The sequence below is a fragment of the Manis javanica genome, chromosome 5, assembly GCF_040802235.1.
Source record: "Manis javanica isolate MJ-LG chromosome 5, MJ_LKY, whole genome shotgun sequence".
Taxonomy (NCBI): Eukaryota; Metazoa; Chordata; class Mammalia; order Pholidota; family Manidae; genus Manis; species Manis javanica.
This window is the reverse complement of record NC_133160.1, coordinates 130,225,440-130,253,242: the sequence shown is the minus strand read 5'-3', so window position 1 is coordinate 130,253,242 and position 27,803 is coordinate 130,225,440. Positions and strand designations below refer to the sequence as shown.

The following is a 27,803-nucleotide window of genomic DNA, read 5'->3' as shown; positions in this document are numbered from 1 at the left end:
TTTGAATTCGGTTTGCTAATATTTTGTTGAGTATTTTTGCATCTGTATTCATCAGGAATATTTGTCTGTAATTTTCTTTTTTTGTGGTGTTTTTGCCTGTTTTTGTTATTAGACTGATGCTGGCTGCATTGAATGAATTTGGAAGTGTTCCCTCCTCTTCTATTTTTTGGAAAACTTCAAGGAGAATGGGTATTACGTCTTTTCTAAATGTCTGATAAAATTCAGCATTGAATCCATCTGGCCCAGGGGTTTTGTTCTTGGGTAGTTTTTTGATTACCAATTCAATTTCCTTGCTGGTAACTGGTCTGTTTAGATTTTCTGTTTCTTCCTTGGTTTGTCTTGGAAGGTTGTATTTTTCTAGAAAGTTGTCCATTTCTTCTATGTTATCTAGTTTGTTAACATATAGATTTTCTTAGTATTCCCTAATAATTCTTTGTATTTCTATGGTGTCCATGGTGATTTTTCCTTTCTCATTTCTGATTCTGTTTATGTGTGTAGATTCTCTTTTTTTCTTAATAAGTCTGGCTAAGGGTTTATTTTGTTTATTTTCTCAAAGAGCCATCTCTTGGTTTCATTAAGTTTTCTCTGTTTTATTCTTCTCAATTTTATGTATTTCTTCTCTAATCTTTATTATGTCGCCTCCTTCTACTGACTTTGGGCCTCATTTGTTCTTCTTTTTCCAGTTTCAATAATTGTGAATTTAGACTATTCATTTGGGATTGTTCTTCCTTCTTTAAATAGGCTGAATTGCTATATACTTTTCTCTTCAAACTGCTTTTTTTTATCTCTTGTTACTTTCTTTGTTTTGAAGTCTATTTTGTCTGATACAAGTACTGTAATACCTGCTTTTTTCTCCCTATTGTTTGCATGAAATATCTTTTTCCATCCCTTCACTTTTAGTCTGTGTATGTCTTTGGGTTTGAGGTGAGTTTCTTGTAAGCAGCATATAGATGGGTCTTGCTTTTTTATCCATTGTATTACTCTGTGTCTTTTGATTGGTGCATTCAGTCCATTTACATTTAGGGTGATTATCGTAGATATGTACTTATTGCCATTGCAGGCTTTGAATTCATGGTTACCAAAGGTTCAAGGGCAGCTGCTTTACTGTCTAACCATCTAACTTAACTCACTTATTACACTATTATAAACGCAGCCTGATGATTCTTTATTTCTCTCCCTTCTTTTTCTTCCTCGTCCACTCTTTATATGTTCAGTATTTTATTCTGTACTCTTTGTGTTTCCCTTGACTGATTTTGTGGATAGCTGATTTTATTTTGCATTTAGTTAGTATTTGGTTGCTCTACTTTCTTTGCTGTAGGTTTATTTTCTCTGGTGTCAGCTATTTAGCTTTAAGCATACTTCCATCTAGAACAGTCCCTTTAAAATACACTGTAGAGATGGTTTGTGGGAAGTAAATTCCCTCAACTTTTGATTATCTGGGAATTGTTTAATCCCTCCTTCAAACTTAAATGATAATCTTGCTGGTTACAGTGTTCTTGGTTCAAGGCCCTTCTGTTTCACTGTATTGAATATATCATGCCATTCCCTTCTGGCCTATAAAGTTTCTGCTTAGAAGTCTGATGATAACCTGATGGGTTTTCCTTTGTAGATGATCCTTTTTCTCTCTCTGGCTGCTTTTAATACTTTGTCCTTGTCTTTGATCTTTGCCATTTTAATTATTATATGTCTTGGTGTTGTCCTCCTTGGGTCCCTTGTGTTGGGAGATCTGTGGACTTCCATGGTCTGAGAGACTATTTCCTTCCCCACATTGGGGAAATTGTCATCAATTATTTCTTCGAGTACACTTTCTATCCCTTTTTCTCTCTCTTCTTCTTCTGGTACCCCTATAATGCGCATATTTTTCCTTTTAGATTGGTCACACAGTTCTCTTAATAGTCTTTCATTCCTAGAGATCCTTTTATCTCTCTCTCTCCTCAGCTTCTCTGTATTCCTGTTCTCTGATTTCTATTCCACTAACAGTCTCTTCTACCTCATCCAGTCTTCTCTTAAATCCTTCCATTGTTTTTTTCATTTCTGTTATCTCCCTCCTGAATTCATCCCTTAGCTCTTGAATATTTCTCTGTAGCTCTATCCGCATGCTTATGACTTTTATTTTGAATTCTTTTTCAGGAAGATTGGTGATTTCAGTCTCACCAAGCTCCGCCACTGGTGTTTGAGGGAATTTGAACTGAACAAGGTTCTTCTGCCTTTTCATGGTGATGGGAGTGGTCACTGGCAAGTGGTGCGTGTGTCGGCTGGGAGAACAAAGTCCCTTTCTGCTTGCCGGTCGCCTTGCCTGTCTCCTCTGTCTGTGCCAGTTAACCGCACACAGGGCGCAGCCTCTGGGTTAATCCCCTGAGCTGCCATGGGCGGGGCAGCTTTCAAGATGGCCTAGGGCAATGACGAGGATCACAGGCCAGCTGCGCATGTTCTGCCACAAGAGCAAAGCCCCTTTGTGCCTCCCGGTCTCTGCACCCATCTCCACTGTCTGTGCCAGTCAACCACCTCTGGGTTAATCCCCTGAGCTGCCGTGGGTGGGGCGGGGCAGCCCTCAGGATGGCCTAGGACACTGGCGGGGGTCAGTGGCAATCAGCGTATGTTCTGCTGTTAGAAGAAAGCCCCTTCGTGCCTCCCAGACTCTGTGCTGGTGTCCTCTGTCTGTGCCGGTCAACTGCACACAGGGAACAGCCTCTGGGTCTGGGCTGGTTAACTGCATGCAAGGAGAAGCCTCTGTGTTAAGCTGTGTGGTTGCTGTAGGTGGGGCTGCTCCCCAGCTGTTCTGCAGCAATGGCGGGTCAGCTGGTTTGCTTGCAGTGCCTGCAGTGGGGAAGGAACAGTAGGCTGCTTATTGCCGTGAGGAGGTTCGTAGCTGTGCTGCCACCCAGGGGTTTAAGGCGCCTGAAGTTCCTTAAAGTTCCCAGCCTGCTGGGCTGAGTGTGCCAGGATGATTTAAACTCTTGTCCCTTTAAGACTTTTAAAGTGCCTGCTTTTCTTTTATTCCAGAGCTGCCAGCTGTGGGAGTCTGTTCACAGTCTTAGTCTTGGATTTGGTTTTCTGCCCCTCTAATATCCAGTGCACCATGCAATGTGTGTCTGTGCTTCTGGGGCAAATTACTAGAGCTGGTTATTTAGCAGTCCTGTGCTTCCACTCCCCCTGCCACTCTGATTCTTTTCCTCCCACTGGTGAGCTGGGGTAGAGGAAGTACTTGGGTTCTGCTGGGTCACAGCTTTGTATTTTACCCTTTTCCATGAGATGTTGGGTTCCTGCAGATGTAGCCTGGCTCATGTACTGTATCTTCTGGTCACTCTTTTAGGAATAGTTGTACTTACTATATTTTCAATATATATATGGTTTTGGGAGATTTCCACCGCTCTACTCATACTGCCATCTTGAGAATACCAGCACTTAAGCCTTTGATTATGATTCTTGCTATATGATTCTTGCTGTCTTTCTCTATTAGTGCATTACCAGATGCCTTCTTTCACTGCCCTTGTTCAAAATACAGAACCATTCCTATTAGGTCAATGAAGGCAATTAGCTTAGGTTCTGGATTTTGGGAGATTCTTGATATAAAATGATGGCAGTAAAAAGTAACCAGCCAGAAACAAACTTGGTTGCTGCTTTCTCCCAGCCTCTGAAGCATCTCAGAGTAATTTACTGCAGAAGAATAGCATTTTTGTGGTTTGAGAAAAAAGAAGTATAAATCAGAAGTAGAGAAATTAGGTTTAAATAAGTGAACCATTTACCCAAAGATAGTATAGTAAGTGTGGTGAAAACGGAATAGCTGGAGAAGAAGGCTTTTTGACATATCAGCTGTAATGTGTTGGAATGGATCTCTTTAATTTGCATAGTTTCTGAGTCTGAATCTAAGTGCATATCTTCAGAAAAGAGCTAAAGAACTAGAAGAAATACCACTTATGTGAGAAAAATCTAAACAAGAACATTTGGGGTTTTTGTTTTTTAGACAAGGTAAGCATTTAGGAAAAACCCTGAGAGAATAAGGAATATTGTAAAGATTTAAAGAATTTTGACCTACAAATGAAAGGTACAGAAGTTGTGAGGCTGAACTCAGGCCCAGAAATTACAGGAATATTTCAAGCTTACAGTTTTACAAAACTCACTGGAAGCCAAGCCTAGAAGAGATTTCAAGATGTAAAAGTGGAAATTATCTTGGACAGGTCCACACCCCAGTTCGGCTACTTAAAAGATGGATTCGGTGGGCCTGAGCCCTGCTGACTCCTATAGTTGGGCCATGCTTACAGTTGAGTTATTATCAATAGTATATAAAGTAATGTGTACAAAATGACAGCATCAGCTGTAGAGTGATCTTCTTTTCATTCCTTGTCCAAGTTTTTTCCCCATGCTATGTTATCTGCTTCCTTAATGTGGCTTAGTAGTTTATATTTTCTTTTCTAATTAATATTGCATATATGTTCCAAGTCATCATCCTGGCTTTGCAGTTTAATTTTGGATTTAGCAGCTTCCATATTTCAGGGACTTTACAATCAATTGTCAGAGTCACTTAGAAAATGCAGATAAGGGGATGATGGTCCATTACTGTTTTACCTGGAAAAAAATGTAAAAGTGCCCCCTTATTCATGGGTAGTACATTCCAAGATCCCCAGTGGATGCCTAAAAGCATGGATAGTACTGAACCCTTATATACTATGTTCTTTCCTATACATATACCTATGATAAACTTTAATTTATAAATTAGGTACAGTAAGAGATCAACAATAACTAGTCATCAATTTCAACAATATATTGTAATAAAAATGTGAATACAGTGTCTCTCTACCATATTGTACACAAACCCTTCTTCTGGTGATGATGTGAGATGGTAAAAGGCCTACATGATGAGAAGAAGTGGAATGACATGGCCATTGTAATGTAGTCTTAGGCTCTTATTGACCAGATAATGCAACAGAAGGAGGATCATTGGCTTCCAGACCATGGTTGACTGCTGGTAACTGAAACCACAGAAAGCAAAACAGCAGCTAAGGGAGGACTACTATAGGTACAGATGAAAGAGGAAAGAAAGATGATAGGAGCTAGTTTGTGGTCATGTGCTTTTTCACACCCTGTTAGTACAAATTGTACTACAGTTATAAGTTCCATGTGTCCTTCAAAGACTGGCAGACTGCTACCCTCTTGACTAAGGAAGTACATAGATGATTATGTTTTATTTAACATTTCACAAAAATGTTAGAAAGTATAGAAAATTCCTGTAGCTGGTAGAACTGGAAGAAGTGGTAGAGATGACAGAGTCTAATGTCTGTCAGTTTGCAGAACTGAGAATATACCATTACTGATGATACATGGTAGAGCAGAACATTACTTGTGTAGTCTGCAGAGGTCAAATACTGAGGCATGGTCCCTAACCCAAAGACAGGTGTACCATCTTAAAATACTGTAAAAAGTAGAACTATTTCCAAACATGTTCCTATGGCACTGAGAACTTTTCCATTTCAGTTCCTCCTGATTGACCATCAATGACCCTAACACCATGATTTTTCTTTAGTATTGTGCACAGAACCTAGCAACAAAGTATATGTTCTGGTTAGACTAGCAGAGCCTAAGGTTCTGCTGGGCCAGTGGTTCCAAAACTTGAGTTTGCATTAAGATCATCTAGAACATAAACAAAAAGTGATAAAGTACATGTGTAGATGTATATCAATCTTTGTTAGTCTGCTATCAATATATTTAGCAACATTTCATCTTTGTACTTCCTTTACACATTTAAATAATATGAAGAGTTACTTTTGTTTTTTAACTTTTTAGGCCAATATCCAATCGATTATGGCCTCTGAAAAACAAGTGAACATCCTGATGAAGTTGCTGGATGAGGCTCTCAAGGAAGTAGATCAGATTGAATTGAAACTGAGCAGTTATGAGGAAATGCTCCAAAGTGTCAAAGAACAAATGGATCAAATCTCTGAAAGCAACCACCTAATTCATCTTAGTAACACTAACAATGTAAAACTCCTGTCTGAGATAGAGTTCCTTGTGGTAAGTATGATTATAAATTACTACCATCAACAACAAAAACAGAAAACCTAATGATAATATGTAAAACCCATCTGTAAACATTTTCTAATTTCCTTATGAGAGCAAGATTTAAAATAATCGAGACCTAGTGATAGGATTGAGTAGCATTTTACCTGTAAATTTCCCAAAATTACATGTGCAAATGGTATATATGTTCCAGAACCACATGGACTTGGCCAAAGGTCATATAAAAGCCCTTCAGGAAGGAGATCTTGCTTCCTCCAGAGGCATTGAGGCCTGCACCAATGCAGCTGATGCACTCCTACAGTGCATGAATGTAGCTCTTCGACCAGGTATGTTCATTAGAAATGATAAAACCTGACCAGGAATCAGACTAAACCTGTAACTTGGTATAAAGCTTCTACCAAGAAATACATGAGTCAAGTAGTTTAGGATTAATATATCATTAGCTTCTCAAACAAGTTTTTCTTATTCCCAAACATGTTTCTATTGGCACTGAGAACTTTTCCATTTCAGTTCCTCCTGATTGACCATCAATGACCCTAACACCATGATTTTTCTTTAGTATTGTGCACAGAACCTAGCAACAAAGTATATGTTCTGGTTAGACTAGCAGAGCCTAAGGTTCTGCTGGGCCAGTGGTTCCAAAACTTGACTTTGCATTAAGATCATCTAGAATGCTTGTTAAATACATATTGCCAACCACCCCCACAACCCCACCAGATTTAGTAGGTCTGGGCCAAGGCCTTAGAATCCACATTTCTAACCGTTCGCAGTTGATACTGAGACAGGACCACAGTTTGAGAACCACTGTACTATACTATTTTTTCTTTTGTTTACCATTGTTTTACAAAGCAGACAAACCAATAAAACTTAGCAATTTTCAGAACTGAAATAGGGATATTGTTATAAATGTATTCGTTAAACATTAAGGAAATTTTTTTATCCATTCAATCAGTTAAGAAATGTTCTGATTTCAGGCCATGACATGCTCTTGGCAGTCAGACAGCAGCTGCAGCGTTTCAGTGATTTGCGAGAGCATTTTGCCCGAAGACTGGCCAATCACCTCAACAATGTCTTCGTTCAACAGGTAATTTTATTTTACTTTTAAAATTGGGATATTCCTTTAACTTTGTTTTATATATTACCATAAACTTAAATTCCCACAACAAATTTTAATGTGCTTAACTGGGATCACAGGATATTCCTTTACATGTTTATTTGAAGATTTTTAAATATGTGTATATTTGCCCATAGGTGTATTTTGGGTCTCAGCTGCCTCCTTAGGTAGACAGTCTAGTTCCTTTCAATTAAAACTCTGTGATTCTAGAAATCACATAAATAACTCTGTTCACTTATTGTATATACTATTTAGACATTCTTATTTATAAAAATAAGTCCAGACTTGTTATATGTTTACTGTCTGACCTTTTTTATTTTTCAATATTTTGAGATGAGAACCAGGCCTTGATTCAGTGTTTTTAAATGTTTTGTTGGCTCTGTGTACTTATATACATGAGAAAAATAACTACAGCACAGTTGTAAATTCCAGTTGATTTAATCTTACATAAACCCTTTGTCTACATTTTTATGTGGAAAAGGACATTATAATAAGGGTTGTGGCACTATTAATAATTAATAGTACCTTAGAGACATCTAAATACAAGGCATTTAAATAGCTAGTGTAATTTATTAGGTTTCTTATGATTTTTCATTTATTTTATTGGATTATTGGGCAAAAGAAAAATTGAGGGAAATTTTGTTCAAGAAATGCTGTATGAAACATTGGATTCTTATTTTGTTTTCTCTTTGCAGTATTCTAAAACAATTGTATTTATATATTTTATTTCCAATTAGTTTACTCAGGCCCTCATCCAACTCTATAACAGGTCCTACTTTCTTTCGGTGCCTGTGAGTACATCAAATTTGGCTCAAGCTTCTCTGGTTCTTTCTTTTTTCCTATAAAGTTTGCTAAACTTAACAACAGCAGAATTTTTATAGATGGCAACTTTATAATTTAAGCTATCTGTTAACCACATTTATAGCAGTACTTTAATATCCTGTAGCAAAAAGTTACTTTATCCAAAAAGGTATTTAATCTCATTCTGCTTGTCTTTGTTGCTGTCATTCTTTTACTCACCCACTCCTTCATTTATTTAGAAATCATTTACTAGGTGATTGAAATACAAACCAGACATTTACTTGGGATAGACAAGAGGGTGATCCTGCCCTTGAGTAGCTACAGTCTGGGAAAGAGAACTAGACACTATACTGAGGGAGGATAAGTGTTGTGATAGTGATATTGTGGGAGCATAACAGAAGGCCACCTGACTGAACATGCAAGGAGGAAATTGGGGAATACTGTCCAAACATTTCACATAACCTGAAAAGTGTCAAGAAAAAAGTAAATCTGGAAGTCACCCAGAAATATTACTTCACATTTTTCTTACGTTATTATTTCTATAATACCTATTTTTATACAATTCTTCAGTTTTTAAAAATGGCACTGTTGATAATGATGTTATCTACATCTGTAGATGGGTATTAAAATACCACTCAGTAAACAGTGAGTCCTCTCTGCACCCACAATTGTTTGTTTTAACATGCATTTATTTATGAATTTGCTTCTTTGCCTTATAAACTAATGACTTTGTTTAAAATGAATGCTTCCTGGTTCTGAAAATCTAATATGTATTGTTACATGTGAATGATGCATGTTAAAAACCAGAATTTTGCAACCATCTGGAATGTGCTGAAGAAGGTGGAGGAGCATGTCCAAGTACAGAAAAGAGATTTTTCTTTGTGTTGAATTCAGTGCATCAGATAACCTAGCAAAGGAGTTGAGAAACATGGGTATTTCTGTTCGTGGTATGGGACAAACTAGATGGAAAAATTTGATTACTGTATTATGGTAAATCTCTTTGTCAATAGCCAGATTTTCATTGTGTGGCTATTATGTACTTGCTGTCATCCATATGTAAGAATAAGAAATGTCATCTTTAAGATGCTTATAAGGAATCATTAAAACTAATACACTAAAGCTCTACAGCAATGTATATGTTAAATTGCTCATCATATACAAAGTATATATATGTATAAGTACTGAAGAGGTTTAATCTAAAGTGAGTATACTGAGAATTTAAGTAGTCAGATATGGCATCATGTATAAAGCAAGACTTGGGACAGTGTGTAGTGCAGTTTTTAGCAAATGTATAGGTATAACTACTGTGCAGAAGAATTCAGTGGAAATAATCTATTGATTACAGCATAAAAGTAATTTAAGAGCCTTCCCTTTTTTTTTTAATTCACACATCAGTAAAATTAAAGAAAATTGGGAGTCTTACCAAGTCACTGCTTTTTTATTTTACCAAATAAAAACCTAAGAAAAAAAATGCTGCCACCTACTTTCAGTCTTTTTAATATAAAAATAACATTTTTACAACTAAAAGAAAAAGAACATAATTTCAGACTTTTAAAATCAATACATTTACCTTTATGAAAAGTTCACTCCCATCGTTTTATTTCATATTGCTGTAGGCCAGTAAAAAAAACTTCACATTTGGGAACCACTCATCAAGAGCATGCTAAATATGATGCAACTTTTGTATTACTTCTACATAGCTATGTTTTAATGAAACTTGAAATCAATTTTTATTTAATATTTGCTTCTTACTGTATATACATTTAATATGAGAGTGATATTTTAACAATGGCTAGATTTTTTGACTCTTATAGATCTTCTTATACCCTCATCTTCCATTGAAATTACAGACTTTTCCACATAATTTTTATATTTTTCTAGGGATTCATGTATCCAGAAGGATACTAAGCTATGAAGAGCAGGCCAGTTGCACCAGTTAGGATTCTGATATAGAAAGCAGGCAGTCAGATTTAGGCTAATGAAATTGAGGAAATACTTGCATATCCTTTAAATAAATTCTTTTGGTCATTTTTTTTTTAAGATTTATGTAGAAAGGATAACTGTTCTTTGCCCTTTTTTTCCCCCTTTGGCTCTACAGAGAGCTCATAATTCTGTTCATTTTCCATTAGCAACATGAAGAGACTGATATGCAGTGAACCAGAAAATAACTGAAGTTGTGAGGGGTTTCGCTATATACTTAAGTTTGGAAATTTTTCTTTCAACATGTATTTATGAAAACATCACATAGTAAAATAAAATAAAACCTATATAATGTAATAGAACACCAGTATTCAGTTCATTTCACAAAAACTGTTTCCTTAAGCACATTTCAAAATTTTTTAAACATAGGTTGATAATAGTTTAAAAGCTTCAAAATAATTACAATTACTTAAAGTCATTTTATGTGACATTTGTTGGAACTCATGAAGATTTTCTTCTTTAAGAAAACAAAAACAAACATGCCAGACATAGAAAGAGTTCTAGACCTTGAAAATGTATTCAACATTTGACATTTCTATTAAAAAGTCAGTGTTACAAAATGGTTAAGAGTGCAAATAAATGCCGGAGCCAAACTTCTGGAATCAAAATCCTGACTGTTTTTGCCTGCCTGGGTGACCTTGGACAAGTTAGTTGACGTCTTTCTGGCATAGATTCTAGTAATATATACACTAATAAACATTTGTAACTCAGTGGGTTTTTAGAAAATGTATTTGTCTTAGGTTAATTTGGACAAAAGCCTAACATACTATTTTTAAGTGAAGTTAATAATAGAGTTTTGCTGTTTTTTTAAATGAGCTGGAAAGTACTTTGCAAGATTATTGTGAAAATTAGATTAGAATTTTCATATATATATATATATGTGTGTGTGTGTGTGTGTGTGTTGTTGTTACTAATCTATCATTTATAATAGGAAAGTTTGAGTGTCTTCATTTTTTAAATACATAATAAAATTTTTGCACATTAGAGTTCTAGATATGAATTATCTTGATTGTTATTGATATTATTGATTGAATTACTGAACTTACATACTTAATTTTCCTATTTCCTATAGTTATTTTGGAACCATCCTCTCTAAAATTCAGTCTTTTTGTTAACACTAAAAACATTTAATCTGCCTTAATAGTAATAGTTTGAAGGTAATGATGTTCTTCATTTTACAAGTAGATTTTTCAAGAGATGGTGAACTTAAAATGCTGCTTGCAAAAGAAAGCTTTGAATAGTAATATATGTGAAAGAACTTTGTAAACTGTAAAATCCTCTATAAACATTAATAATTAATTCTCCATCTTCAGAAAAGGAGGTTTTTAATTGAATAATTTCCTGATACTGAATTAAATAGTATAACTTAACATGTAATGGCCTGAGTAAACAGTTGTAGAAGAACATAAACAATAATTCTGAGTCTTGAATCATTGAAAAAAATTACTGAGGAAGATTGTTTTGGGAAATAAAAAGATATCTAATATTGTTAATAAGGATGGAATATTTGGAAAACATAAGCTATAACAAGTCTGTCAAATATTCTTCCCCTTTAATCAGTGTAACTAATTTAAGGCACTCAATTTGGAGACATTAGTAGACCTAAAACTATAATATTTATCTATGCTTATTAGTATCTACTGTTTGTGACTTAACACAGTCCCAGTCATCCTTATGATGTGGCAATTAAAAAACATTTCTGTATTGTAATGTTTGTATTGACCTTGGGCAGCTGTAATTAGATATATAGTCCCATGATAATACCTGTGTGTTTTATTTAATATTATTAATTTTGTTCATATTTGTTGTTAGTCTTTACAGAAAACATGCAGGTGCCCAGGCATTCCAAACATATAGAATAATTCCATTTCTCAACACTGTAGCTCTTATTCCTCTGTCATTCTGCTGGAAGATGTGATTGATTGTTTAGTCAGCCATCCAGGAGACAACATTCACAAAGGTCCATGCACCCTGAAGTCTTGGGGTCAGCTGTGTTTCTAGAATTTCTCAGATTTTAGAAAAGTAATAGAATGTATATACTGTATATTATATAGCCATTCCAGCAGGGTCTGCAGCAGGGCACTGTAATCAAACACAGAATATTTCTTGTTTTTTCTTTATTAAAGTATCATTGATATACAACATTCTGATAGTTTCAAATATACAACACAGTGGTTCAACTTGTACCCATATTATCAAGTCCTTATTCCCTCAAGTGCGGTCACTGCCTATCACGTAGTAAGATGTTATAGAGTCATTAATTGTATTCTCTGTGATGTACTACTGTTCCTGTGACCTACCTATGTTGTTATGGTGAATTATAGTGCCCCTTAATCCCCTTCTCCCTCCCCAGTCCCTCCCCTTTGGTAGCCTCTAGTCCCTTCTTGGTGTCTTTGAGTCCACTGCCATTCTGTTCCTTCTGTTTTGCTTGCTTTTGTCCTCCACATATGAGTGAAATCATTTGGTATTTGTCTCTCTCCGCCTGGATTACTTCACTGAGCATAATACCCTCTAGATCCATCCATGTTGTTGTAAATGGCAGGATTTCTTTTCTTTTTAAGGCTGAATAATATTCCATTATGTATATGTGCCACATCTTCTTTTTCCATTCATCATGATGGACACTTAGGTTGCTTCCATATCTTGGCCATTGTAAATAGAAGCACAGAACAGTTCTACAGCAAAAAATGTGAGTAGTTTCTGAACACTGTAAATAGCCTCATGACAGTGAATGTCAAATTTCTACATCAAAATAGTTTGGGTACCAGTTTTCAATTTTTTTGTGTTTTAGAATTACAGGAAGAGATTATGGACCTATATACCTAATATTACTTGTATATAATATCTATGATAGCTGTGAATTTCTCTTGCCTCCACCTTCTGGGTTCATGTTATTTTGAATTGGTCAGTCCAGTTTTTTAATACTTTTCTGCTATCTCTGATCCAATTTACCAAGTTAACCTAAGTAGATATCATTAAGATTAATCTTAGAAGTATATTGATTGTTCTTTAGTTTTATATGTAATTTCTACATAATGGGTCCTTATTTTTGTATTTCCATTTTAAATTGGGGATATAGTCTTACAAGAAGATAATTCTCTAACCAACTAATTTGAAAGCTTTAATGAAGAACAGACTCAGATAATGATGATTTTTAGTACTTGCTGTGTCTTTTACTTTCATCTTTCTTACTCTAAAGGTACTACTCAATTACTAGAGAATTCTTTATTTCCCTAGGCCAGGAATTTTTTGTGGATACTCTGTATTTAAAAGAAGTTATTTTAAAAATCTAAACCACTAAGTTCTTATTTTATGTATATAGCAAACCATATAAATTAGATAGGAGAAAGAAGCCCCTTTAGAATTTAAAGAATTTAAATTCAGGATGTTTATAAGCTAATGTATACCAGCTACTGTAATCCACATTTAATTAGTTTTAGATAATTTTACCAGGAAACGAATTAATCCACCCCAAACACCAATAGTCTGTGCCATTTTAATACAGTTTTCACAGAATGCTAACAAATAACTTCTGTCTCTCTAGGCAAATCAGATTGAGTCACAATGACATCATATAAATCTTTTTTTTTTAATGTCTTCTTTTGCCCTTTCCTTATTCTTGGGAACTTTTTTAAGGGGAATCTGCCCCTTTAATCTTCCAACTCGCCATCTCTTAGACACTGGCTTTGAGTTTTACAACAAATATTAACTAAGTAGCAGAGAAGGAGAGGTGGATTGTTTCAAAAAAAGCGCTGGGAAAATTATTGTTTAATTCTTTTGCAGTTTTTGTGTCTGATTAAAATGATTTTGTTAGTTTTTTTTTTTTTGCTTGCGAATGTTCTATGTTCTTTTAGATTTTTAAAGTATACATATATATTTATTTTTATAATACTGGGACCACATTATACATACTATTTAAAATCTGCTTTTTTTCGTCTAACAGTACATAATGGACATGAATCCATTTAAACAAATATGAGACTCTATCATAATTTCTAATGGCTGTAAAGCACTCTAGCATATGGCTGTATCATCATTTACTTAACCAATTTCCTACTGTTGAGTAATTAGGACATCTGCAGTTTTGCTATTCTAAACAATAATAAAATAACCAACTATTTGTCCATATCTTTGCTCATTACTAGTATTTTCCTCTTAGAAAAACTCTTAAGTGTGAAATTTCCTGATGAAGAGTATGTACTTAAAAATAGGTATATTTTAGTAAACTACCAAATTGATGCCCAGGAAAAGCTGAGGCAATTTACTTGCAACAGTAGTGCATGAAAATGCCTTTTTCCACACATCTATGCCAACAGTGAGTCTTGGTAAATGTCACACCTTTGCAAGTCTAACCACATTGGATCAATGATTTTGTTAGATGTTTTAAAAGAAAACAGAAGTGAAATTCACATGAATAAGATTCCAATTCTAGCTTTCCTCCAGTGTGATCTAAGCAAATCACTTAACCTTTTGAATTTCTTTTTCTAGAACATGTTTTTAGATCAAATGATCTAAGGGGTCTGTATTTTCCAAAACAGACATCAGGATACATACATCATCTGTCTTAGGCCATTAGATAACTTACTAATTTACTTGTTAAAAGTCTTGTCAAGGTTTAAAAATCATGTGTAGTTACTTACTTAACAAATTACTGGAAGAACTAAAATTACATTATTGTTAGAGATTATCCAGGGGTCTAGGATATAATCATCTATAGGCTTTCCTCACTCAAAAATTCTATGTTCTATATATTTTTATTTGTTGTTTCATATGGTGTAGACTCTAATGGAAATACCATATGTTGTAGAAAATTTGTTCTGAATGACTTACGTATTTGGTATGTTTCTTAATACAGTTTGTATCATGAAATATATTTGCTTAATAAATTGTAAAATGATATGGTATGGGAGAAATAAACTTGATCAAAACATTTTCAACTCGATTTAGAAGATGAAATGACTAGTTGATTTATCAGCATCATTCTCGCATGTCTATGATTATTTTATGGTAGTGATGTTCAGTTTGTATACACAGGATGATGAAAGAAGACAAGTACTTGCTATTTATTTTTCTATATCCTATTGGTTTTGCTCAGCCACATTTGGTCATTGTTTAGATTTTCAGTTACAACAATGTTTCTTGTACTGTCAATGTATTAATTTACTTTTTTACTCACTCTAGGGTCATGATCAGAGTTCAACTCTTGCTCAACACTCTGTTGAACTGGCTTTACCCAACCATCATCCATTTCATAGAGACTTGCTCCGATATGCCAAACTGATGGAGTGGCTAAAGAGTACAGATTATGGAAAATATGAGGGACTCGCAAAGGTATGGATTTGACATCAATTACTTGCTGAGTAGAGAGCATAATCTTTAAGAGTCAAGAGGTCATATATTCAGTTCCCCAAGTGACATTTGAAATACTGTAGCACATACTTAGCAAAGCAGAAAGTAATTCAATTACTGAGTGCTCATTAGCTAGGGAGAACATTTATTTTATTTACTTGGATAAAGAATAGCTCAATTTTGAACTTCAGTTTACTATAGTATTGGGCCATACTCTAGCCCAAAGGATCATTCAATTTAATTAAACACTATAGTTATTTCCTGAGTTTCGTTTATGTGCGGTATAGAAATTAGGGAGTATGAAGATGTGTGAGTGAGGCATTTTTCTTCTCATAGTTGATAATCTGTTCAGTAAGGCAAGTACAAAGCATTCTACTACTCCAGGCACACACGGCCTAACAAGCAAGCCTCTACTTCTAAAGAGCTTTGAGTCTGACTGGGAAGAACAATTATACTTGTGACAATCAGCAAAAAATTAAGTGCTAAACTGGAAATGAATTTAAATACATGATGGTTTAGAGAAGAGAAATCCCTATCCTGAAACCATGGGGAAAACTTCACGGAAGATACTGGACTTAAATTGAGTTTTAAATGAATGGGATTAGTACACTAACTAAAAGAAAAAGAGCATTCCAAGGATGAGGAATAAGAAGTGCAGACGAAGGTGGAAGAAAATACATCATTTTCTCAGGACAATAAGGAGGCAAACCTGACTGAAACAGGAATTTCATATCCTGGATCAGGGAGAAATTATATGGAAAAAGATGAGCCTTGAGCCCTAACCAGCATTCCTTTTACATGGGAGAAGACTGGATGAGGGAAATTAAGAGCCTAGTATAATAATTCAAATGAAATGAAATCTTAAATCAGAAAGATAAGTGGTAGGCCTAGAGAACATAAAAGAGTGACTCTAAGGACAGAAGGGACAGGATGATGCCAAACTTGCTGGATTCGGAACCTAGGAGAGCAGTGGTATATACCACTGACAACACATCAGCAACTGGAGAGGATGTGTCGTTCATTGATATGTTCGTTCAGCAAATGGATACCCTTAAGTGCTAACACTGTTTTAAGCGCTAGAGACAGAGCACTAAAGGATCAGAGAAATGCTTGTCTTCTCAGAGCATGTATTCTGAATGACAAAAATCAATTATATGGTATGTTAGAAGGAGCTGCTGAGTTTTCTAGAGAAAAAGCAAGCAATGCTAGGGCTGGGAGAAGGCTGCAGTTTCAATAGGGCATGAGAATAAGGTGATGTTCGAGCACAGATTCTAAAGATAAGCAAGGATGAACAGTGGGAGTTTCTGGGGGAAAGCTTTCCAAGCACAGTGCAGGTGCCCTAAGGCAAGAGCATGCTGGCATGCCTGAGAAGCAGCCAGGGGGCCAGTGTGGCTGGAGCATAGTGATCCAGGGGTCTGAGAAGAGCAAGTAGGAGAGCTAAGGTTGGGTGGAGCGGGCAGACCTGAAAGGAACTGTGCACCATTGTAAGGATTTGGCTTTTACTGTGGGAGAGATTGGGTGGAGGTTGGGGGTGGACTTTGGACAATGGAATGGCATGATCTGACGTATATTTCATACATGGCCATTGTAGCTGGAAGCCATGGTTATAGTATTTTTCTGGCACTTATGCTGTGACCTTTATTTAGTATTGGAAATGGCCATGTCACTTAGGGAACCTAAGGAATTGCTACCTAACTTAAATATATAAATAGCTATATTTATGTATTACATATAAGAGCAGTTTACTTAAAATTCTGAAATATCCTGGGAAACATTTGAAGTCTTTCATCTGTAAATTTTTATGAATTTAGAGTTTAAAAATAAAAATTCCAAATAGGCATAAGCTGTTGTAATTAGTAATAATTTAATCATGTGGACAATATGACCTTTTTTTAAAAGATGTTCTTGAGTTGAAAAGAGTGATGTGTTTTGTCTCTGTGGAGTGAAAATATTGGAATTGTTAATGTAAAGGCTCTTCTGTGTGCTTACGGGCAAAAACTTCTTAACAGAGAATTTAGATAGAAAACTCATGTTATTTTTGTTAGTTTTGCTAGCAAAAATTTTTCCTACTTTTATTCACAAAGTACTGCTCTTTTTCAGAGTATTTTATAAATAAAGATTATTCTCTCAGGAAACCAATATTTATACATGAATCCACCTTTACACTTACTGAATCATTATTGTAATTCCTATCCACTATCTCATGTTTATGCTTCATGAGAGGTAGAGGATTAGGTAGAAATTAATGAGAAGCATTATGATAAGAAAAAGGCAGATTATACATTCCTATCAATGTATTGATATCAACATATTTGGCAAAAGGACATTCTTACATGTCAGTGTTCATGTATGTATTTTCTCTTCAAAGTGCTTTTGCCCATTTAAAGTAAAATCTGGTTCCTCTACCTTTAAATTGAGATCATAAGAAAGGGGATATAAACCTTGGCAAAATAAATAATATTTTTGAATTAAAAATGCTTTTCAAAAAGAATATAAATATCCTGAGGTGTTTATATACACCTTATCTGGCTAGCTATTTTAAGTAAGATTATTATTTTTACTCTTCAGAATTAGTAAGTGTAATACAACTCTATTGTTGTGTTATATTTTGTTTTGTTTCATTCAACAGAATTCTGATTTGGAGATATCTTAAGGAAAACTATTTACTTTACTGGAATTCTTTGCCTTTTGAACTTTTATGAAGATTAGTATTTTGAATAATTAAACATTATTGTATCTCCTTAAGAGTTTTGTGCCAACAAGTGCTTTGTCCCCTAGTGAATATTCAAATAAGTAATCAATAAGCTTTTTGCCTAATTGTATTCTCAGTATTATTGCCCTATATTCATATATAATTCAGTATTCATGAATGTAAAGTGAAGAAAATAGACATTATATAATCAACCTAGAGATGATGTATAGAATCATTCTCCACTCACAGTATGCTTTCAATTGATAATACTAATGAGCTTTTTTAAATGAAATTACTTATTTCCCAGGAATGTTACTTGATCTTGTGGTTTGAACTTTTGACAAGCTATGTATTTTACCTCATAATCTAATTTAGTTACTGAACTTGTCAAAAACAGAAATTTCACTAAAAGGGAAGGAGAAAAAAATAAATGAAAGAAGGAAACAGACAAACCAGCATTTCTGTAGTAAGAAAAAGATAATTAAATCCAGATAACAATTTGCACTTGATTTGGTGTACACAGGTCACACTTTTTGGCAGAAGCAGGAAAGAAAGCCTGTTTCAAATTCTTTAGGGATAAGAATCACGAGGCCCTGCCCCAGGCCAACTTATGGCTGAATCTAAGCACAGCCCTGACTTCTATATACAAGATAAGAGCCTACGGAAAATAGGGTTGTCTTGGGTCATGTAATGAACTCAACTGCCCAGGTATCCTTCTCCCCAGGACTACAGCTCCTATCTGTGGCTCTGGGTAATACATGTAGCATTTAATGATAGAGATGGTCCATCCATGCTTGGAGAGGAAATGAGCTTCCCTCTATTCATAACCTCCTGACGTTGAGTCAATCTTGAAGGTTCCTCAGACATCTTCTCTCAAATTCAGTTCTACCTTTGTGGAATTTATCTTTTAGTGTGAAGAAAATGTAAAACATGGAAATCCCTGTGAGACTGTACAGCCAGCACAAAACAGAGTTGAAAAGACTGCCTAAGATAACAATATTTAAACTCATGACAGTTAAATTTTAAGTTGTGTGATGTATAAGAGGAATACGTATTCACAGTGAGGCACACCCTTTAGGGTTTGGTAAATGAATTAACTGATAGGCACACCTGTCTGACCTTTCCCCACTAGTAAGTTCTGTTGAGTACCTGGGAAAAAAGTATCCAGTCATTTAAGATGCATTGAAAAAGGGAGTGATTTTCCATAGCCTGCTCTAGTGGCTGTTTTCTAGATACAAAAATAGCTTTTTGAAACTGTTTAATTGCTTGGGTAGGAATGTGTACATTAAATAATTTGGGTATTGGAATGCAGTCTCTGATACTGAGTAATTTCAGTACAAACCATTGATGAACATTTTACAAATGGTGCAAAGCTAATTTTCCATTGTCAATCATTTGCTGATTTGCAGTGATCAATTTTTTAATGAGAATTTAAACTTAAAAAAAATGAGACATTGAAAAAGAGAGACAGCCCAGTGAAATAGGAATTAATTTTAAGTTTTATTTTTATTTATATTTGCTTTTAAAGTTATAGAAATATCATAGGAAAGAATTGCCTATTAGTCTAACTTTTTTGACAGAGTATGTGGGAAATGTGTAGAACCTACAAATTGAAAAAAGCAGGATCTATAAAATGTTTCATCCAAACACTATTTTTTAAGGATGTATCTATAAAATAAGAAAATCAGTAAACTCTAAGTCAGTATACAGATATTTCCATAATATATATACCTTTTGAAAGGTGTACTTGATGTTCAAAGCAGGTATTAATCTGAAATAATAAAGGAGGTTGAAGCTTAGATTAATGATACATTTTAAAGAATACCTAGGTACAATTTTTCTGCTGTGAATTTATTTAAATTAAGTCAAAGTCTGTATATGGTATTTAATTTAGGACTTGGAAAAATAGATGGTCTCCCACTTTGAAGAATCCTTCCTGAGAGTATAAAATATTTTTATGTAATGGTAAGCTGATATGATGAAGATAGGAGTTTCTATGCTAAATAATAGATGTTTTCATTTGAACATCAATTTTCAATGTTCAAATGAACGTTTAAGAAATCAATTTTGTTTTTTAAAAAATAAATTGTTTATGAAAACTAAGATGTACTAATTTTTTTAAATTTAAGTATGGTTGATATACAATCCTATATTAGTTTCACGTATATAACACAGTGGCTCAGCAGTTACCCATATTTTTAAATCCTCACCCCAGCTACTACAGTTACTATCTGTCAACATAGAAAAGTGTTACAGAATCATTGGCTATATTCTCAATGCTCTACTACCATACCTGTGACCAACTTATATTATGATTGGGAATTTTTGTGCCCCTTTATCCTGTCCCCACCTACCTATCCCTACCCCTCCCACATGGTAACCACCAGTCACTTCTCAGTGTCTATGAATCTACTGCTACTTTGTTCATTTTGTTGGGGTTTTTTAATATTCACAAATAAGTAAAATCATATGGTATTTGTCTTTCTCTGCCTGGCTTATTCACTCAGCATAATACCCTCTAGGTCCATTCATATTGTTGCAAATAGCAGGATTTCTTTTTTATGGCTGAATAATATTCCATTGTGTATATGTAAGATGTACTAATTGTAAATAAATTCTTATTGAAAATAACCTATTTGGGGCAATACCAACAGGGTCCTAGTGAAACTGAAAGGACTCCTTTGTTGCCATTGACACTGTCTGTTGGTGTAATCATTTTTAAAGCAACATGGTAGTATGGAGGACAGTTATAAAATTCCCTGTAATTTTACCCTTAGGAAATTATTCCAAGGAAACAATTCATTACAGATGAAAAGCTTATTGTAACGTTGTCTATCATAGCAAAACATTGAAACCACTTGCATGACCCTGTTAGAGGAGTTTGGTTTACTAAATGGTAGTACGTCAACAAAGCATAATACTGTGCAATCTGAGACTGAAGAAATGTGACTGCTCTGACTCAAATATCCTATATATTATGACTGCAACTGTATTTAAAATATGTGAAATAATATGTAAAAATGAAAATATCTGTGATTATGATCAACTTCATATTTTTATAAATTGCTAATGTTATGATGGCCTGTTCAATTTTTTTAAAGACAGAAAATAGCCTTATTTTTTTCTTCCTGGGATTTTTAGGTCCTATGAAATACACCAAAATTTTAAACCACAAAATTTAAAACAAGCACGAAGGATTTTGGGGCATTGAAAATGTGAAGTGTTATATTTGTTTTATTAATAAGTATATGTTACTTTTATTTTAAGAATTACATGGATTATTTATCACGACTGTATGAGAGAGAAATTAAAGACTTCTTTGAAGTTGCAAAGATCAAGATGACTGGTACAACTAAAGAAAGCAAGAAGTTTGGTAAGCTTAGACACCTCAATTCAATGTTTTCTATTAAAAATGGTTTTGTTTATGACAAATAATTCTAAAGCTTTTTAAGCAAGGTGGAAGAAGATGCAGTAGAATTAATAAAAGTGAGACTAATGTATTGGCTTTATTTATAGGTATTTCATAGAACAAATATTTACATCTGTAAATATGTTTTTTACTAATATCCTCTATTATGTGAATTTGACAGCAATTGTATATTCATGCTATAATTTAAAGTATTTGTTAATAGAAAAAGGAGTTGGCTAGAAAATACTAAATCTGGCAGAGAAAATACTAGATTTAAGAGACACACATTGATAGTTCAGTTTCTGACTTCCTGAAAGACCTCTTATGACAGTAGAGGGGCAAGACACTGATCTCTTAAGGCATTGCTCTCCGCAGGGAAATGAAAGTGATTCCTGGCTTCTTACTTCTCACTGGCTATTTTCAATCAAAAAAGAAAGTTTGTAATATTTTCTCCAAAGGAGCTATAAAAATGTTACCAAATTTTCTGCTGCAAATATACCTTGGTTTTCCAAAGAGATGTTTTTAAAGCATGGTTTTTTCTGTTGCTTCTAAATTTGTTAAACAGACAAAAACATGATTTGAAAGGATAACCAGTGAAAGTATAAAGTTGGGAGGAAGGTGATTTGCCAAGGCCACATTCTGCTCTTGCATGTACCCATCTCTGGAGTTCCTTTTGGATGGAGTTCTGTGCCTATTTCAAGTCAAAACCTGGCCTTAAATGGCTACAGTGTGTACTCCTCAGTGTGTCTTCCTAGCTCCTTTAGTATAATGAGTTTAGCATTTGCTTGTTGAAAGGAGCCTATGCCCTAAGCAACTTTGGTAATCAGAAAATAGGATTGAAATTGACAGCACATCTTTCCATTCCTTCCTTTAGGACAGAGAAGACTGTCTTTAGTGGGTAATTATTTTGTAATTCACTGGATGGTTTGTTTTTTAAATACAACACTAATATATTGATTTTACTAATCCAGACTTTTGAAATTGAATCTGTGTACAAATATGTTACACTTAGGGAAAGATAGTAATAAGAATCTTGGGACAATAGGCTTTTGGAAACGGAAATGCTAACTCATCCTAAAGGTTAATTGTTCTTAAACACGGTGTGTTTATATCCTTGTTAATGTTTCACTGTGGATATGTTATGCTTTGTTTTCTTTTTTAGTAAACAGTGTATTAATGGCAGTTACATGTTAAGTGTTTTTTGTCACTACTTGTTAGTGAACCATTTTATTTTGAAAGAACTCTAGTATATGAAAACTAGAGGTAAAAGAAATCTTTCTAAAATTCTTCAGGAAGTAATTAATCCCAGTTTCATTATACTTTATCAAGCCTAAGATTCACATTCAGATAAATGGCATGATAAAAATATGATTTAAATCAAGTACAATACTATCTTAATGGTATCATGGTATTAACCTGAAACCTAAATTTTTTCATACCCCTTGAGTTCTTAAATTATCTTGTTAAAAATTTTAAATTAACATAATACAAGTATAGAAGACTCTTCTATAGTTTTAAAACAGCATTAAAATTATATCTCTTCTGTATTAAATAACATTAAGAGAGTAATTTGTGATATTTGATGGCACCAGAAAATTAAAGTTTCAGTTATTTTGATATCATCAGCTACAGGAGAAGACATACTAAATAATAAACAGAATTAAGATAAAAAGACTTGGTTCATCTGTGAATATCTAATATATTAGCATTTAAAAGTAAATTTCAAGTTAAATACAAATGACTTAAGTTTTAAATAAGGTAGAATGTTTTTTCAAAGACATCTTTTCCATGATTCAAATTATGTTTAAATCAGTTTTTAATAATAATTATAATTAAAACAAACCTGAAATTTTGGAATGATAACTTCAGTGAATCAGAATTAAGCATAAAGCTTAAATTATTTTGTTTTTTACTTTGAAAATGCTGAGTCATAGATGCTAATAAGAATAGAAAGTCAGATTGAATATATTTTACAAAAGGAAATTGTACAATCACTATAGGTTCAGAGATTCAGGGAATACTCTCTTTTTGAACCAGTCTAGACTCAAGTCTTTATAACATCTACTTAGTTCAAATAATTCAAAATAATGTTCAAACGCAGTAAAATATCTTTTCTTTGTGATAGGTCTTTATTTAGGTGCTTTTTTTGATTAATAGGTTTACTTTGATATTTACCCCCCCAAGATTGGTATTTTGGTGGGTTGTTTTCCCCCTTTGTGTTCAATAGATACACATAATGAAATGGCAAGCAAAGGAAATTTAGTGATTACTTAAAAATCACTAGTTTTTTTTACAGCTAGAATACACAAACACAGCACTTTAATCCATTAATGTATGCATTTACATACTTACTGCCTCCCTCTTATTTATCAAAAATCTGGAAAAAAACAGTATGCCAGGGTCATTTTTTTCAATCTATGTTTCTCCACTAAACTAAGAAATCTTGTTGATTCCAAAGGAAGTCTTGAATACAAGACTAAATCAGTGCTGGCTAGAAGATTTACTCAATAAATATGTATTATTTACCTCATATATAATAAGCACTGACAGGTATTGAGAATGCAGCAACGAGCAAAGCCCCTAACCTAATGATGTTTATAGACTAGTGGGAATTATTTAAAGATAAGTTTACCTGAATATTGTTGCTTGCTAATGATAAATAATATAGACTTCTTATGATCCCCAAATTGTAACTTAATAGGCAGTACTAGTAACTCTGTATTCATTATTGGCTACTAAAAAAAGGAAGAAAAAAGAAAAGTACATGAAATATTAGGCTTTTCTCTGGAACTGGTGAACTTAGTATAGTGACACCCTAAGACCACCAGAATGGACTGTTCAGATTGGCTGGCTAGTAGCTCTGGCAAGATTCCTGCTTGGCACTTTACGGTGTAACCTTATTGTTCCATATTTCTTTGAGCTTCAGGTAGCCAAAGCTGGGAAGATATGTATGACAAGTTAATAGCTTATATCTGGGCTTTAGTCTCGAAGTTTCGCACAAATAGTGACAGTTGACACACTGTTCTCTGTTTTTAAAATATTTCTATGTTATAGTCTCTAATTTTCTGTTTCATTCTATAATTTCTTTGCCTTTCATATTAACTTCTAATTTGAGTTTAGAATGTTTCACAAGATGATTTCCACATCTTGATTGATCTAATGTATATATACTGTATAGGGAGAAGTTATAGGATAAAAGAAATACTAAATGACCCTAAAAGAACTCAAATTCCTGTATTAAATGGTTTACTCCCTTGGCTTTACCCTTCCACTGACCCATCTCCTGGTAATTAGTATTCTGGTATATACCTTTCATTCTAGGTATTCACAAAGCCAGTTACTATGTAGTTGAGCTTCATATTTTGAAAAGCCCCACTCATCATCTTTTATCAGACATAGTATAAAATTATTAATCAGATGTATAAAAAATTATTTAATAAAATTAATTAAATAGAATTCAGGTGCTTTCCAAGACAAGATTGTTGATGCATTTAATGTCTAAATTTAAAACTTCATTCTATAAATTTCCACTGTATTAAATTATTTCCTTGAATATATTTTCTTCAGAAACCAAAACTTGCAAATACAGTCTTTTAAGGTTAAGTATACCAACTTCATAAACTTAAAAGAAAAGTAATTATTTAAAAGTGTGGGAAGGTTTACAAGTACAGATATTTTTACGTGAATATTTGAGTAAAAGCAATACATTGAAAGACTAGTAAATTTTTTTCCCTCAGATAATTTTTCAAACAGTAGCTGACCAACTAAACGTATGTTACATCTCTCGTTACTTGATGCTCATGGTTCTTTGCATGTGTCTTTTAAACTAGAGCTTTAACTTCCTCTTGTGCATGGTTTGTGCAAATTGCAGTTTATTAACTTGTCTTTGTCTTTGATGCTTGCAACCTAATCCATCACAGCTACACTGCCTCGAAAAGAAAGTGCTGTCAAACAGGAAACCGAGAGTGAGTATGCTGAGTGTGTTAGTAGGTATTCTCAGTGCATATTCGTTCAATGCCTACAAATTACATGCATATTGAAAAAGGTACACCAAAAATACTGATTGCTAGGTATTGGTGAAAAAATCCAACATGATAATAGTTGTATGGCTACATCCAAGAAATATGTAATATAGTTAAAAATATGTGGTGGGTAATCAGAAATTTATGGAAAGACTTAACCATTACACTTCTGTTTTTAGTCTGTGTTTAAAAACTTGAAAAATTCTTACAGATATGGTCAGATTTTACATAATGAAATGAAAGTTTGTCTTTAATTGTCCTTATTATGTCTTCATTTGTTCCTTCTGGCCATCAGCAAGTAATACAGGTTAACTGGGAAATATTCAAGAAAAAATTTTTTTAAATTATTTGTCATTTATATTTAATTCTAAATGAAAATGTCACATCTTCTTGTAAAAATGGAATCCTTTAATTTTTAAAATCCTTTAATTCCTTGATGTGTGTAGGATACTGTCCATTAAAATATATGGTGGATAGGGACACCATATATTATTCTCATTTTTTCTCATGGCTATAATGGATACCTATGTTTATACCTAAACACAGATGTCCTGAATTAATATGGTTACACTAGTATTTATTATATTTTAGTTCTGCTTTAAATATGACAAGTTTTCGGTGTGTTTTTTTCTCTTTGTTTAGTTTTTAAAAAACTATAATCAGTTCACTTACTGTGAAAGCAGAGTTTCTGGTTTGAATCGTATGTAATTGACTTTTTTTGTAGGGCAAAAAGGAGTATTAGCAGCGTCATATTGTTCACTCTAATATGTTGATTTAATGTGGAGGCGAGTAATATCAGGATATGGCAGTTTTCCTCAGAAATATAACAAAGTCATATTAGCTAGTGCACAGGGGGGGGGGGGAATAGTCAGCGACTTTTATCGATATTCATGTCTTCTTAATGGGAAAAAAAATCCTCATCTGTTTTAGTCTAGAGATGGTATCAAGCAGTTTTATGGTGACACTGGCAGGGCATAGATAATGTAATCTTTAAGATCCCTTTGTGTCCTATTCTGTAAATCTGTGTGGTTTCATTACTCTTTACAATATGCTCAGGAATAGGACATAAATGTTAATGAAAGAGGGCACTCTATAGCTTGTGCCATGTGGCAGACTTGTGCAGTAGCTAATAAGAGCCCTGGAAGACCAAGACAGTGGAAGAGAGCCCCAATTTGTGCTACAGATCTTTTATTCATGAAGGTCACAACTTACAGAGTTTTATTATTTCTTAGGTCTTCATGGAAGTTCTGGGAAATTAACTGGATCTACTTCTAGTCTAAATAAACTTACTGTTCAGAGTTCAGGGAATCGCAGATCTCAATCATCTTCATTGTTGGATATGGGAAACATGTCTGCCTCTGATCTTGATGTTGCTGACAGAACCAAATTTGATAAGGTAAAATAAAATAACAAGTGACTTCTTAAACATTAATATTAGTTTTCTAACAGCAGTTTGTTACTGCTCTAAGTGTGGTCAAACATTTGGTCTCTGTTGGCTCTCTTAATTAACCATGTCTTCCTTTCCAGTTCTGAATCTGAAAAAGTAATAGTCAACTGGTAAGTGAAATGTGCACCATCAATTACATGACATAACAGCTTTATTAAAATTTGTTATAAATCATAAAGTTCTTATGTATCAAGCATAAGTTCCGTGAGTAAATACAACATAAAAAGGAAGTAACAGCTTTTATGAAGCTAAACTATTCTCTTCAATGCATTCAATAGGATTAAAAAGTTTATCTCTGTGTTCCTCTTTCCAAATTTTAAAATAAATAATTGTTGTGAGTTTTCTTTTAGGTATGTCTGGCCCCGTGATATCTTTGTAATTCTGCATTGTCCTGTCACTCTTGAGAGGGTTTGTTTTGGGGATTCTGTTGAGATTCTAAGTAAAGCATCAATAGTACCTGTGGAAAGTGAATTGAACGTGAAATGTTACATTAAGCAGGTGTTGCAGTTCTCTCACTGTAGGTCCTTCTGGTTTCCTTCAGATCTTTGAACAGGTCCTCAGTGAACTGGAGCCTCTATGTCTGGCAGAACAGGACTTCATTAGTAAATTTTTCAAGCTGCAGCATCAGAGTATTCCTGGAACTGTGGTATGTCTCACGATTATTTATTGGCTAGTGTTTATGATCTGTAGCATAATTACCTAATGACTTTGTCATGATTTCAGTATCAGAACAGGGAAAGAAAGAATTTACGATGTAAGGTTGTTTTAAATAATTTCTGTAATATTGTGAGATATTAAAAACAGTGATAGAATTTGGGCATCTAATTTAATATTCCGGACTGTCTTAGACCTAAACATTATCTAAGTTAGTGAGGGGAAAAGATGTCTGAATTTACTTAACAGAAAACATCATTTAAAAAGCAATTTTAGTAGTCATCAAGAAAAAATTGTTTTTTTAAAAATGACGTTTTATT

At 33.9% G+C, this 27,803-nt stretch overlaps 1 protein-coding gene across 10 annotated transcripts in view; it reads left to right on the top strand.

The window, feature by feature from the left end:
• Positions 1-27,803, top strand: part of EXOC1 (exocyst complex component 1) — a 60,409-nt gene that overhangs the window by 22,045 nt on the left and 10,561 nt on the right. For 4 of the 10 annotated variants that reach the window (XM_037018714.2, XM_073237574.1, XM_037018706.2 and 1 more), the window contains 9 exons: positions 5,782-6,009; positions 6,209-6,341; positions 6,990-7,099; positions 7,867-7,920; positions 15,092-15,241; positions 21,219-21,324; positions 25,281-25,325; positions 26,615-26,778; positions 27,371-27,475. In XM_037018714.2, the coding sequence (XP_036874609.2) occupies positions 5,782-6,009; positions 6,209-6,341; positions 6,990-7,099; positions 7,867-7,920; positions 15,092-15,241; positions 21,219-21,324; positions 25,281-25,325; positions 26,615-26,778; positions 27,371-27,475 (1,095 nt within the window). Of the gene's footprint in view, positions 1-5,781; positions 6,010-6,208; positions 6,342-6,989; positions 7,100-7,866; positions 7,921-15,091; positions 15,242-21,218; positions 21,325-22,234; positions 22,259-25,280; positions 25,326-26,614; positions 26,779-27,370; positions 27,476-27,803 lie in introns of all 10 variants that reach the window. The other 6 variants (XM_037018711.2, XM_037018710.2, XM_037018712.2 and 3 more) reach the window with 4 other exon arrangements.